Here is a 13929-nt window from a genome sequence, read left to right on the forward strand (position 1 = left end):
TGTAAAGGGAAATCTTGTACCTATTTTGAAACATTCTATTTTTCTTATTGTGAAATCATTAGATGCCTCGTGCCTCGCGCGCTTCGTCTTTAGCCAAGATGAGGATGAGGATGAGGACGCTTCTTCCGATGGCAACGACTCTGGCTAGAGGCTTCCTCCCTGGTATGTAGTCGTAAAGATACAATGATGCATGTTTTCAACTCATTTATATTCCTCAGAATTCTATTGCATGAATGTGTGATGTTTGACTTTTAGATCAACAGCTCGAGATAAGTTATTCATTTTAGTTTTGCGTTGAATTTGACTCTTTATTAGTGCATGGCACTGGAGCACGTCACCGTGTCAAGCCTTGGCCTGTCTCTGCCCACACTGGGAAGTTCAACCGATTGGATCTCCCTCCTGAGTCTCCAGATAAGCAGGTAAACTTGTCAAAGACCTTTCAGAAAATAATGTATAATTTAGCTGTGGAATATGTTTGGAGTGGAATGACAACTTTTTATTTGTCCTTATTTATAGTTTGTGCTGTTTGTGGGCGACTCGCATCTGCGTGCGTTGGTTGACCGTTACGTGAGGATGCCAGACGGTTGCCTTTCGTTTGGGTTCCTGTCTACGCCTGGGGCGTCTGCCGCTGAGCTCCGCACTGAGTTGCTGAACGCAGACATCCCCAGAACCCCCGACATCGTTTGCTTGCTGGCTCCAAGCAACAACCTCACGGCGACGCCCGGCATCGAAGCGGCTGGAGTTGCCTTCGATGGACTTCTGAGAGCTGCCCGCAGTCGATGGCCTAAGGTAGTTTTTGTGTTACAAAATAAAGTGTATTTTCAAGGCAGACTATTTAACAGAATTGTATAGTGTGTAATCCAAAACTTTTGTGCGGATCAGGTGTTTGTGCTCGATTTCCCTCCCCGGCTGGCGAGTGAATTGGCACCGCAACAATTCCTTCGAGAGGAGTTTCGTCGCGTTGCAGCAAAGAACGGTATGTAAAAATGATTAAGAGATAATGTCAGTATAGAATATCTTTGTAGGAAAGCTTTTAGTGTATCAACACCACCTCTTGGTACCACGTGTAAAATATGTATATAGTGTATGGTTTAATATTTGTTTTCTTCTGCAGATGTGAAGTACTGCGTCACAGCTGACCGCTTTCCGCTGGACTCACGTGCCTTGTGGAGTCGTGATGGGGTAAGTCGTGTTATAACTTGGCACGTGAGAAATTCATGTAATGTCATTTTTATACGGCAAAAGCAGTTTATTTCAATAATAACCCGTGCTTCTCATTATAATAGATCCACCTGAGCGACGATCTGGGGATGCCGCTTCTCGCGAAGCTTCTGTGGCACTTCTCCTTTGGGCAGCTACAGTCACCTCTGCCTGTTACACCTCCGCCTGTGTCTCCTCCCAAGTCACCCCCGACTGTGAGACCCTTTGCTACCACCGTGGTTGTGAAGGGAGAGGTTTCACGTCCACGTCCCCTTGACCCCTTCAAGGAAACTGTCGTCGGACGTCGCGGAAAGGTAAAAGTTATACAATTTTGAAGAGCTTTAGTTTTAGTTAGGCCACATTTATTGAATACTAATTCCCCCTATGTGTTTATAGCGCAGCCAACCTGAGTCCTGGGATGCGCCTGAGGACTGGGATCAGTCTTCCGTGCGGATCCTTCCTCATGAGGTTTGTACATTGGTATGATAGCTGAAAGGAAATCAAACCGTAATGATGCGTACATTTGTTGTTTCATTTAAATGCTATTCCTATAAGACAAGGCAAATGGTCAATGGCTCAATTCTGTTTTTTATTTCTAGGTTTGTGTGCCTCCTCTGGTCCTGAGGGAGTGCTTTGTCGTGCTAAACCCTATCCGGTTTAGCACTGACAAGTTGGCTGCAATGGATCGCATTGTTCCATCCAACCTTGACGTCCCCATGGGGAATCGCTCAAAGGTAATTTGTGTGATTTTAATATTAACTGTTTGAGTGCATACATATTAATAGCGCCTGTAATCCTATATGACAAGCTTTACATTGTATGGTACAGATAGTTGCATTGATAATAAAAGTGTTGTATTTCATTAACTGTTATCATTTCCGTTCTCTTCCATTATGATAGAAACGGAAGGTGGCACATGGAACCACGGCTGTGGTCTCCAAAGGAAAGAAGGCCCGCCTTGAGGTTGGTAATTTCTCAGTGAAATATGTACTTGTTTTTTTGTTGAAACACAGGAACAACTATTTTCTGATTTCGCCTTTAACACAAGAGATAGTCCAACATTCTCTGTGTAGGTATTGTTTTGCCAATGATTTACAATTATTTTCCAGGCACTTCAAACTCCAGCAAGGATTGCCAAACCTTCGAAGCTGGTACCTCCCCCTCGACCTGTTCCAGAAGCTGCTGTACCAGCTACTCTGGAGGGCGTACCTCCTCCTCGACCTGTTCCAGAAGCTGCTGTGCCAGCCACTCTGGAGGGCAGCGTCTTTGTGCATTCGAGCAAGGTAATTTGCATACAACATGTAATGATTAAACACATTCAGTGAATAGAGTGCGGTTCTCTATTCTTTTGATATTTTCTTTAAGTTCCCTTTAAGAAAGTGTAATTTTGGGTTTCCATTTCTCAATTGTAATGTACATATAATTCTTACTATGTCTTTGCAGTTTGCTCAACCGGAGGGGGATGACAAGACTCTGTATGTTGATGAGTGGCCATTTCTTCAAACAGAGTTTTGTGAGGTAAAGGAATGGGGGAAAAAGAGAGCATCTTGTAATAATTTAACATTTGGGTTTTGTTGTTAAATTTGTATGCAGCGCCACAAAATACAGGCGTGCACAACACTACGTTTGTTACTGTTTTCAATAAACTACATTAGCAGGAAGTTCTTTGAACTGCCCACTTTTCAATTTTCATACAATTGTATCTCTCATGATAATTTTGCTCCCTTACCTCATTGTAGAAGGTGAACCAGCCAACTGCTCGCGTTGTCTCTGGACAGAGAAAACAAGAGGAGCCAACACCTTGGGGGCCAAAAGTTGTGATGGCCCAGGCTGATAAACCAACAGCCAATGAGACCAGCTTCTTGGGATGTTCAACCAAGGTATTGACAACAATATAAAAAATGATTTGCAAATAAGCAATCAATCTGTTCCAGGATCAGTATCTAGAAACATTTTCATTTTTACTTCATAATTACAATCAACATAGTTTAACTGTTTTTAACATGTTCTTGGTAATATCTACACACTATGAATTGGAAATGTCAAGAAGGTTGGCTGATGAACTTGTTGTGCTCATTTTAATTATTTAAACTGAACTGAAATAAAAGTTTTCTTTGTCCTTAATTCTGTTCACCACAATACACTAAATGTCCCCTTTTCTATGGCTTATGAGTTTGCATGTAGGGGTAAACCTATTTTTTTTAACATTCGTAATGTTTGTGATTGCAGATGACACACATTGAGGACCATGAGCCGTTTGAACCAGCACCTGAGGTCACTGCGAGCAGTCAGCAGGTATGTAATTACTAGTGGAAAAATTGTATACCAACGGGAAAAGCCACAGCTTAAGAGACCCATTTTGTTTTGATGCGTTTATTCTTTTAGAACATTGATATGGTGTAAGTGTGCAGTTCTGAATAATTTGCCTATACTATGTACATTTTCAAATTACTTACTGGGAACCAACATGCTTTTAAAAACACTGAATTGTCATTTCAGCAGAGCCCGCCTGAGGACAATGGCCAGCTTGAAGATCCTCATGTAACACTTGGCAATCAGAAGGTACTTATTTTTAACATGTTATTCCCTGTTCCTTGTGAGTTTTCCTGCCATTTATTAGATCTTGGAAATTAGTTAAAGTAATGTTAATATCATGTACAATTCCGTTTTCCCATTATACACAGCCATGAACTACAGCTGATTGATTCCTAGCCTTTTTTATGAATTCCTTGTTAATTTCGATATAAACAATTGGTTACACTCCTTTTTGAATGAACTACTGTTGTGTTTTTAGGCACCCTGTGATTTTGCACCTGCTACATCAAGTCATGTGACTTATGACAACCCTGGGTGTCTTCAAGGATCGTTTGACCAGAGCAGCCACATATTCGGGGAAAATGCAGGTAAGCAGTGTGCTACAAATGGCATAGCAGCGATTATGACCCACACCACCCATAGCGTTCTCAAATGGAAAAAAAAGAACATTCATCATATTCTAAAACAAGGTAATGGCTTGTACACATCTATGCTAGAAAATAAGGAAATCAGTGCAGCCAAAACCAGTGGGCATATTTTCATTTCCGAGTTACCCAGACACTGCAAATTAAACAATAAATTATTTAGTTTGGAATATTTTGATACACTCACTGGAAGTCTTGATCAAAAGCATGATTATGACGCTTCTTTGCAAAACATAGCCATGCCTTTAGAAGAGGCTATTCAGAAGACACTGCTGCAGACAGACACATGCTTGCTCAACATCCAAGGAAGTGTTTGTGCCGTTTTCAAGGTCAAAACTGCTTTTGCAGTTTTCGATCCTCATTCTCGTAGTACTTGGGGTTCGGTTGCACCGGATGGAACCAGCATAGTAGCGCACTATGCTACTGTGTATGAGTTATATGAGCATATTGAGAACCTTGTCAATTCCTTATATCAAAATCATCCACATGATTTTGATATCCCAAACAAGGTGTTTGAAGTCACTGGTGTGAAAGCTGTTGAGGTAAACTCACCATTTACTGCTTTGACTGCACAGCCTGAAGCCAGCACTTCGGCACATGATGGTACTTTGGACACTGACAGTGACTCTGATCTCTGTGTCCTTTCGGTAACAGATAGAAATCCCCTTGCAGCAAACACGTCATTTTCCCTTGAAACTGTGCAGCCTGTAGCAAACACTTCTACATGTGACACAACTGTAAACATTGACAGTGATCCTCCAATTCACACAGAGGGTGCATCAGATGTCTGTTTAATTTCTGTAACAGTTAGCCCCAATATAATGTTTACTGGATTGACATTAAGGGAAAAAAACCGTATCTGCCACAAACTGAATATCGTACCAAGTTTAGATCAAGATATTGTTGCACAAACCTTCGATATGGCACAGCCTGAGCCATGCCAAACAACATCCATTGTAGGTGACGGTAATTGTTTCTTTCGTTCTCTTTCGTCTGTATTGAGTGGTTGCGAGTCACATCACAAGGCCTTTCGAAAGGCTGCAGTGAATCACATCTCAAATAATCCACTTCATTACATTACTTGTCTAAGACGGCAATTTGCCTCTGTGGAGCAATATCTCCGGGATTCAAAAATGAAATATGTTGGATCTTGGGCAACAGAGTTGGAAATACAAGCTTCTGCAGATTTGCTCTGTGTTGATATTTACACATACAGTCAACAGAAATGGATTACGTTCACGGCGAACATTGAGCCGATTTCAAGAAAAGCTATATATCTGAATCACTGCAATGAATGCCATTATGAACCAATTGCATGTGTCAAAGAAAAAAACTCTCATACATGCTTCAGTTTAACTAGCTTCTGTGAAATGTCGCACAAAATGTCCAATGCAAACCTTGTTTCACCACGTAAAAAATTAACTGATAAAGTAAAAAATCTAAGAAATAAGAAAAACACAGAATATAGGCAAGTTCAAAAGCTAAAAACACAAAAAAGATATAATTGTGATGAACTGTATCAAGCAAATCGGAAAACTAGCAGTATTGAAAAATATGCTAATTATGAAACGTTCAAAGAACAAGTAAAAAACAGCAGTATTGAAAAATATGCTGATAATGAAACGTTCAAAGAACAAGTAAAAAACAGCAGTATTGAAAAATATGCTAATAATGAAACGTTCAAAGAACAAGTAAAAAACAGCAGTATTGAAAAATATGCTAATAATGAAACGTTCAAAGAACAAGTAAAAAACAGCAGTATTGAAAAATATGCTAATAATCCGGCCCATCGTAACCAGGTGATTGAAAGTATTGTAATCAAATACAGAGAAGATCCGGCATATAAGCCCTCTGTAATTGAAAGAAACTGTCAAAAGAGACTTAATCTAACCCTCTTAAAACACAATATTGACTTTGTAATTGAGCTCTTCCAAGAAGAGGTCAAACATGGACCAGAACATGTTTGTTGTGTATGTCACAGATTATTGTTCCGAAAGCAAGTTAGATTATGTGACATAACTTCATATGAATCCAAGGCTTCAACTGTGTCAGCAATTGCAAAACAATGCATCACCACAAAATATCTCCATCAATGTGATAACGCATGTTTATCGCCATGCACACTAAAACAGACAGTTGCTGGGAAATTGTGGATATGTTTCTCTTGCAACACCAAGATACTCAGTGGTAAGGTTCCCCAGGAGAGTGCTGTGAACAATATGGCATTAGATCCAATTCCGGACGAATTAGGCACACTGAACTCATTAGAACAACACCTGTGCGCATTGAATATTCCCTTTATGCGACTTGTGGCATTGCCACGAGGTTCTCAGAATTCTGTCCATGGGCCGGTGACTTGCGTTCCATCAAACAGCGATGTAGTCACTTCGGTTCTCCCTAGGCTAGAAAATCAAGATTTAATGATCCGAATAAAACTGAAAAGAAAACTTACTTATAAGGGGCATTATCAGTACCAATATGTGCACACTCAAAAAATCCAAAATGCGATAGCATGTTTAAAGGACATGAATAAATGGTATAAGGACATAGACTTTAACACAGAATGGGAAAATCCCTTGCCAGAAGATGCATGTTCTGTTTTGAATGAATGCAACCCAGTTAATGACACTCCATCTGCACCTGAAAGCAGTGACACTACAACTCAATCAGACCAGGTGTCGGATGATGAAGAAGCCGACCACATATATGAAACTCAAACACACGGGTTACTCTTGGACACATGTTTGCAACCAATTGATATCGCACAAGAAATATTTGATCAGCATTTCGAAAGTGTTTTATCAATAGCTCCAGCTGAGGGCAACAGTCCTGTTAGGCTGCTGACAGATAAGGGCAATGAAGCAAAATGTTTCCCAACTCTTTTCCCCAAAGGGACAGGTACATTCCATGATGCACGGCCCCACAGGCTCACCCTCAGTAGATACATCAACACACGAATCCTAAATGCTGATGGGAGGTTTAGCAGCAACTTGGACTACATTTTCTATGCTCAATATTTATCTGAGGTCAATCAGGTTGTTTCCAAGGTGTCCATAGCACTGAGAAAAGGTTACCATGCAGGGGAATCATTGGCTATAACTTCCGCCATGCTTTCAAACAAAGACTATGTACAAAATGTCTTAAAAACCGATCTCGGTTACAAGTTCCTTCAACCGATCCGAGGGACTCCAGTTTTTTGGCAAGGTGTACAGAAAAATCTATTTGCTATGGTTCGTCAGCTTGGTGTCCCTACTTGGTTCTGTTCATTTTCATGTGCTGATTTACGCTGGACTGAACTCATCGATGTTTTCATGAGACTACAGAAAATACAGGGAAATGTCAACGACCTGGACTGGTCACAGAGGTGCAATTTACTCAAAACTAATCCGGTTACCGCGGCAAGAATGTTCCAACACAGGTTTCAGACTTTCCTAAATGACGTCATCAAGTCACCAGCTAACCCCATTGGTAAAGTTATCGACACATTTTTTAGAGTTGAATTCCAACAACGCGGCTCACCCCATACTCATTGTCTGTTCTGGGTAGAAAATGCACCGAAAATAGGCAAAAACACAGACCAAGAAGTCACACAATTTATTGATAAATACATCAGTTGTGAACTCCCGCCAGCAACCGACGCATTGCATGAAGTTGTTTCCAGTGTTCAAAAACACAGCTCCAAGCACTCAAAGAGTTGTAGGAAAAAAGGCACAACATGCAGATTTAACTTTCCACGTCCTCCAAGCAACCACACCTTTCTTTGTAGAAGTAATACAGACGAGAACCAGGAGGTAACAGACGCTGATCCGATAGACGTCTCTATATTAGAAATGCGAAAAGAAAAAGAGGTGGCTAAAAGTGTCATGACAAGGGTCAAACATGCTCTTTCAAGTCCAGACCTAACCTTCGACACTGTGGATCAGCTATTTGCTTCCGTTAACATCACCCAGGAAATGTTTGAAAATGCCTACCGATTGACAACCAATAAAAACGCGGTTGTACACAAACGCAACCCATCAGATGTTTACGTTAATCAATACAACAAAGACCTTTTGCGTTGCTGGGATGCCAACATGGACATACAATATGTCTGCGATGCTTTTGCTTGTGTAGTATACATAATATCCTACATCTCAAAAGCAGAACAAGACATGGGCTTATTGTTACAACATACTCAAAATGAAATGAAAAAACATGGAAACTTAGATGCTAAACAAACACTCAATAAGTTGGGAAGTGTCTTTCTCCACAATCGCGAGGTCTCAGCTCAAGAAAGTGTTTATCGAGTTACAAACATGCATCTCAACGAATGCTCAAGACTGGTCACATTTATCCCTACTGGTGAAAATACCGTCAGAATGAGTTATCCTCTCAGTGTCATTCAAAGCAAAGCAGAACAGGGTGACACATCAACAGAATCGATATGGATGACGAGCATAACGGACCGCTACAAAAACCGCCCCCAGGGTGCAATTTTCAATGATATTTGTATAGCCACATTTGTTTCAAAATACAGAGTTTTGTACGGGAAAGAGCAGCACAGCAATGGCTCTGTTAAACTGGAAAATAACACTGGCTTTGTTAAGATGAGAACTAGGGGATCTGATGCTGTTGCTAGATACGCTCGTTTCTCACAAACCAAATATCCAGAAAAACACTACCAAAGTTTGCTACAATTGTTTTTGCCTCATTATTCAACAGATGAGTTAAAACCTCCACCGTACAACAGTTATGAGCAGTTTTACAGGACCGGTTCCATCACTAACAGCAGCAATACAACGCAAAGTGTTAAGGAAGTTGTAGATTTGAACAGATCCCTGTTTGAAGTAGATGCAGATGAGCTCGACAGATGCCAAGAGGTTGCAGGGCACCACGGGGCTCACGACGAGGCATGGGCAGACCTTTGCCCTGAATCTGAGTTGGAGCGATTAGAATGTCAGGAGGAGATGTCTAACAACAACGACACAAATCAAAATGAAAGAGAAGCCATACCGGACTTGCAGTCGGACACAAAGGCAACACTGTCTAAAGAATTTCCCACACACTCGATACAAAGAGCTGAAGGTCTGTCCATTATGCGCACGTTAAACGAACAACAGACTCAAATTTTTTACAAAATCCGCGCATGGTGCCTTGACAAAGTCAATGGCAAAAACCCTGACCCGTTTCGCGTATTCATTTCAGGGGGAGCAGGCACAGGAAAGTCCCACCTGATTAAAGCTGTGTACTACGAGTCATGCAGACTCTTTGCAAGAATGTCCATTAATCCAGACGACACTCATGTCTTGCTAGCTGCTCCTACAGGAGTAGCAGCATATAATATCAACGGAAGCACAATACACAGCACCTTTGCTATTACTACCACTGCCAAACTGCCATATCAACCTCTAGGAGATGAAAGAATCAATTCGTTGAGAGCCACCATGAAAGACTTACAAATACTAATTTTGGACGAGGTGAGTATGGTTGATCATAAAATCCTGACGTATGTCCATGGCAGACTACGACAAATAAAGCAACAAGGAGATTATGCATTGTTTGGGAATGTATCAATCATGGCAGTTGGTGACTTCTTCCAGCTCGGCCCTGTAAAGGGAACACCTCTTTACCACGAGCAATTGGTGACCGATCTGTGGAACAATCATTTCACTCACATTGAGTTGACAAAGATAATGCGACAAAAAAACAAAGAGTTTGCTGGAACATTAAATCGTCTTAGAAAACACAGAAAAGGAGACAATCTTTACCAGCGAGATGAAGTCTTGCTAAGACAACGCGAGACCGGCGAGGGGGAACTGACACAGGACCTTCACATTTTCCCCAGAAACGATGAAGTGGCAGCGCATAACATCGCCATGTTACACAAGACGTGTACGGATTTGGTGCAAATTAAGGCTCAAGATACTCAGAGAAACCCTACCACAGGACAAGTAACAAGAAAAAATAATCCAAAAATTGATAGTCAGACATGCTTAAGCAGAACGTTAATCGTTGGTCCATCAGCTCGCGTAATGCTCATCAAAAATATAGATCTGTCAGATGGATTGGTCAATGGTGTATTCGGTACCGTTTGCAAAATCACCTTTGAAGGGAACGTTCAGTTTCCCAAAACCATTTTGGTTAACTTTGACAATGACGCAATCGGCAGGAAACTGAGGAGTAGGTCTATATGCTTTGAGCCTCAATTTCAACAAGCAACACCCATAGATGCTGTGGAAGACAAAGTAATGACTGGTGGATCTAGACGCCAATTCCCGTTACGCCTAGCATGGGCCTGTACCATACACAAAGTTCAAGGTTTAACTTTAGAAAGAGCTGTAGTGTCCCTTAAAAGGATATTTGCAGCTGGCCAAGCATATGTAGCATTAAGCCGAGTAACGTGTGAGGAAAACCTTATCATTCAAGACTACGCAGCCAAAGCCTTCTATTCGAAACCAGACATCGACATTTCCCTGCAAAAAATGGAACCATTCATTGCAACTCCACCAGCAGAAATAACTTCAACCCTCAAAATATGCCTCCACAACATTCAAGGTCTATGTCAACACATGGAAGACCTTAAACATGACCAGAGAATCTTGAGTGCTGACATCATTTGCCTGACAGAAACATGGCTGGAACAAAACACCTCAGTCGATTCCATTGAAATGCCAGGTTGGACTTTTAATCACAAACTCCGGTCCCAATCCTACCATAACATGACCCAATTCCAAGACTTGGTAAACAAACGGCACGGTGGAGTGGGCTACTACCACAAAGACCACATCACTTGTAACATTATACACATGCCATGCAGTGACTTGGAAGCCATCATGTTTAATGTTCAGCCTTTGAATTACAATTACATTGTGCTGTACAAACCGCCATCATATAAACTCGCCTTATTCAAACAAAATCTCGCTTTGGTAATGCAACACTTTAACCAACTTTCAGGAGGAAAGGTAATTATGGGTGACTTCAATGACAATGCCCTTGTTTCTAAATCTGCAGAAAATTTCATGCAACAGCAAGGTTACACCCAAATTGTCTCTTCGCCAACAACAGAAAACGACACGACGATTGATCACGTATACATTCGTGACATTAATCCCACTGATATCAAAGTGCAAATTCTGTCCACCTACTACTCCGATCATGAGTGCCTCTGTTTAGATTTCCTTCTGTAACTGGTTAGCTCGCAGGTTTTAGCACTACCCAATAATTTAAATGTTTTGTCTGTCTTTTCTATTTTTTCAAATAAATAATAAATATTAAATATTTATTTTTAATTTCCTATTTTTTCTAATAAATAATGAATTTTCTACCCATTTTTTTTTTATGGATTTGCCCCTCTAAACAAAGCCATAGATATGGGTTTTTTCTTTTAGCACTACCCAATGTTTTAAATGTTTTGTCTTTGTCTTTTCTATTTTTTCAAATAAATAATAAATATTAAATATTCTATTTTTTTTTTTTTTTTTTTTTTTTCTAATAAATAATGAATTTTCTACCCATTTTTTTTTTATGGATTTGCCCCTCTAAACAAAGCCATAGATATGGGTTTTTTTTTTTAGCACTACCCAATGTTTTAAATGTTTTGTCTTCGTCTTTTCCATTTTTTCTAATAAATAATAAATATTATCCATTTTTAACTTTTGGATTTTTTACTTTACTAAATTTTCTCCCCATTTTTTTAATTTTTTATTTGCCCCTCTAATAAAAGCCATAGATATTTTGTCCCTTTACAGCATTTTTTCCCTATTCATCTACAACTTACAATTTACAATAAGGGTACATTGATAAACTATTTGTTAATGCTTAGTTAATAACTCATAGCTAACTAACCATTTCTAAATACTTGCGTAATGCTTGATAAGCATTAACTAAGTCAAACTAACTGTTAGCCTTAGTTAATGCTAATCTAAGCATCAACCAAGTGAAACTAACTGTAATGCTTAGTTAATACTTATCTTAGCATTAACTAAGCATTACAGTTAGTTTTACTTAGTTAATGCTAAGATTAGTATCAACTAAGTACAACTAACTGTTATGCTTAGTTAATGCTATAGTAAGTATAGTTAACTAAGTAAACTTAATGCCTAACCAATCATTACTCAACATTAAATAGTGTTAAATACGCATTAACAAACCATTGATAACATTACGTAAGTATTAATCCACAGATATATGATGTACCCTCATTGTAGTATGTTAGCCATGGATTTAGGTTACCTTTTTATTCAATCTTTAAAATACCATTTGGATTCTTTTGATTTTTTTCAAAAAAATGTGCCTCTCAAAACCCAACCCCTCGTCCACGTCGTGAGAGGCGGAAACTGTGTCTGTATTCCAGGTCCATCCAAGACGCTGTCTGAATGGACCTGGAAACATGCTGGCCAACGGGGCTCTGGTAAAGCAAACCAATCGAAACGGAAGCGGACAAGGCGTTTGGGGCTATAACTCCCACACAGAACCTCCCACAGTCGAAACCTTCGTATCCACAGGTTCGCAAAAGCATTTTGAACACATGCGTCGCGTTGTGCCGGCGAAACGCACATTTCTTGTCGCGTTGTGCCGGCGAAATGCACACTTCTTGGACCCCTGCATAACTGCTTGCAGTTCTAGTTAGGGGTCCAAGCCAACAGGTTGGATCCCTATTGTTTTTGTAAGGATTATTATTCTACCTCCCCGTGAAAGTGGAACCACAGCCCAAACCGTAAATGGTGCACACGCGCCAATTGCATGACTAGATCCAGAATCGGCACCGCTACTCAGATAACAAAATCCAGACACGCCGGCCACTAGGTGGCGCTATACCAAGGGAAAATGCGTTTGGGGCTATAACTCCCACACCGAACCTCCCACAGTCAAAAACTTGTACCCACTTATTCACTGGAGTCTGCTGCATCTTTTGGCATAGGCCACGCCCATTTGCGTCTATAATTTTTTTTCGCAAAATCGCGAAAACCGCAAAACTGTATTTTCGCTACTCCTCCCACATTTCTTGACCAATCAACACCAAACTTTGCACACGGCATCTTCAGACGCACACGCAAAGAATGCATGAAACACTTTTTTGATCCGTCCTTCGACGACGAAACGGTAGCGTTTTGAATATTGGTTTATTAGCTAAATTAGACGTGGAATATCAAAAATCCAAAGAAATCCAAAATTACAAATCGGGTCGACTCCAAGTTTTACACACATGTTGGTGCTAACCTTAATGTCGTACGATAAAAATTTCGGAAAATTTCGCCATTAGGGGGCGCCAAAAACGAGGAAATTGTTTATCTTCTACAAAATTTAGCCGCGAAAACGCTACACTGACTTCTCGCTACTCCTACCACAGTCAAATCCTTTGTATCCACAGGTTCAGGGTAGCGTTTTGAACACATGCTTCGCGTTGTGCCGGCGAAACGCACATTTCTTGTCGCGTTGTGCCGGCGAAATGCACACTTCTTGGACCCCTGCATAACTGCTTGCAGTTCTAGTTATACTTCCTTCGTTAGAAGTGGTACTACAGCCCAAACCGTAAATGGTGCACACAAGCCAATTACATGACTAGATCCAGGTCCGTGAGGTGACGGCAGACGACAAAATCCAGACATGCCGGCCACTAGGTGGCGCTATACCAAAGAAAACTTGTTTGGGGCTATAACTCCCACACCGAACCTCCCACAGTCAGAAGAGTTAGACACACAGATTCACTGGAGCCTGCCGCATCTTTTGGCATAGGCCACGCCCATTTGCGTCTGGGAATATTTTTCGCAAAATCGCGAAAACCGCAAAA

The 13929-nt window shown here is 40.6% G+C and overlaps 1 protein-coding gene across 1 annotated transcript; it reads left to right on the forward strand.

The window, feature by feature from the left end:
- Positions 1-520: 520 nt before the first annotated feature.
- LOC115541700 (uncharacterized) lies at positions 521-4005 on the forward strand. The gene is made up of 11 exons (XM_030353545.1): positions 521-789; positions 883-1514; positions 1597-1668; positions 1800-1934; positions 2101-2163; positions 2310-2483; positions 2644-2718; positions 2940-3080; positions 3430-3495; positions 3700-3796; positions 3995-4005. The coding sequence occupies exons 2-11, from the start codon at positions 1311-1313 to the stop codon at positions 4003-4005; spliced, it is 1038 nt and encodes a 345-aa protein (XP_030209405.1). The 5' UTR covers positions 521-789; positions 883-1310.
- Positions 4006-13929: the final 9924 nt, after the last annotated feature.

This window comes from Gadus morhua, chromosome 4 (assembly GCF_902167405.1).
Source record: "Gadus morhua chromosome 4, gadMor3.0, whole genome shotgun sequence".
Taxonomy (NCBI): Eukaryota; Metazoa; Chordata; class Actinopteri; order Gadiformes; family Gadidae; genus Gadus; species Gadus morhua.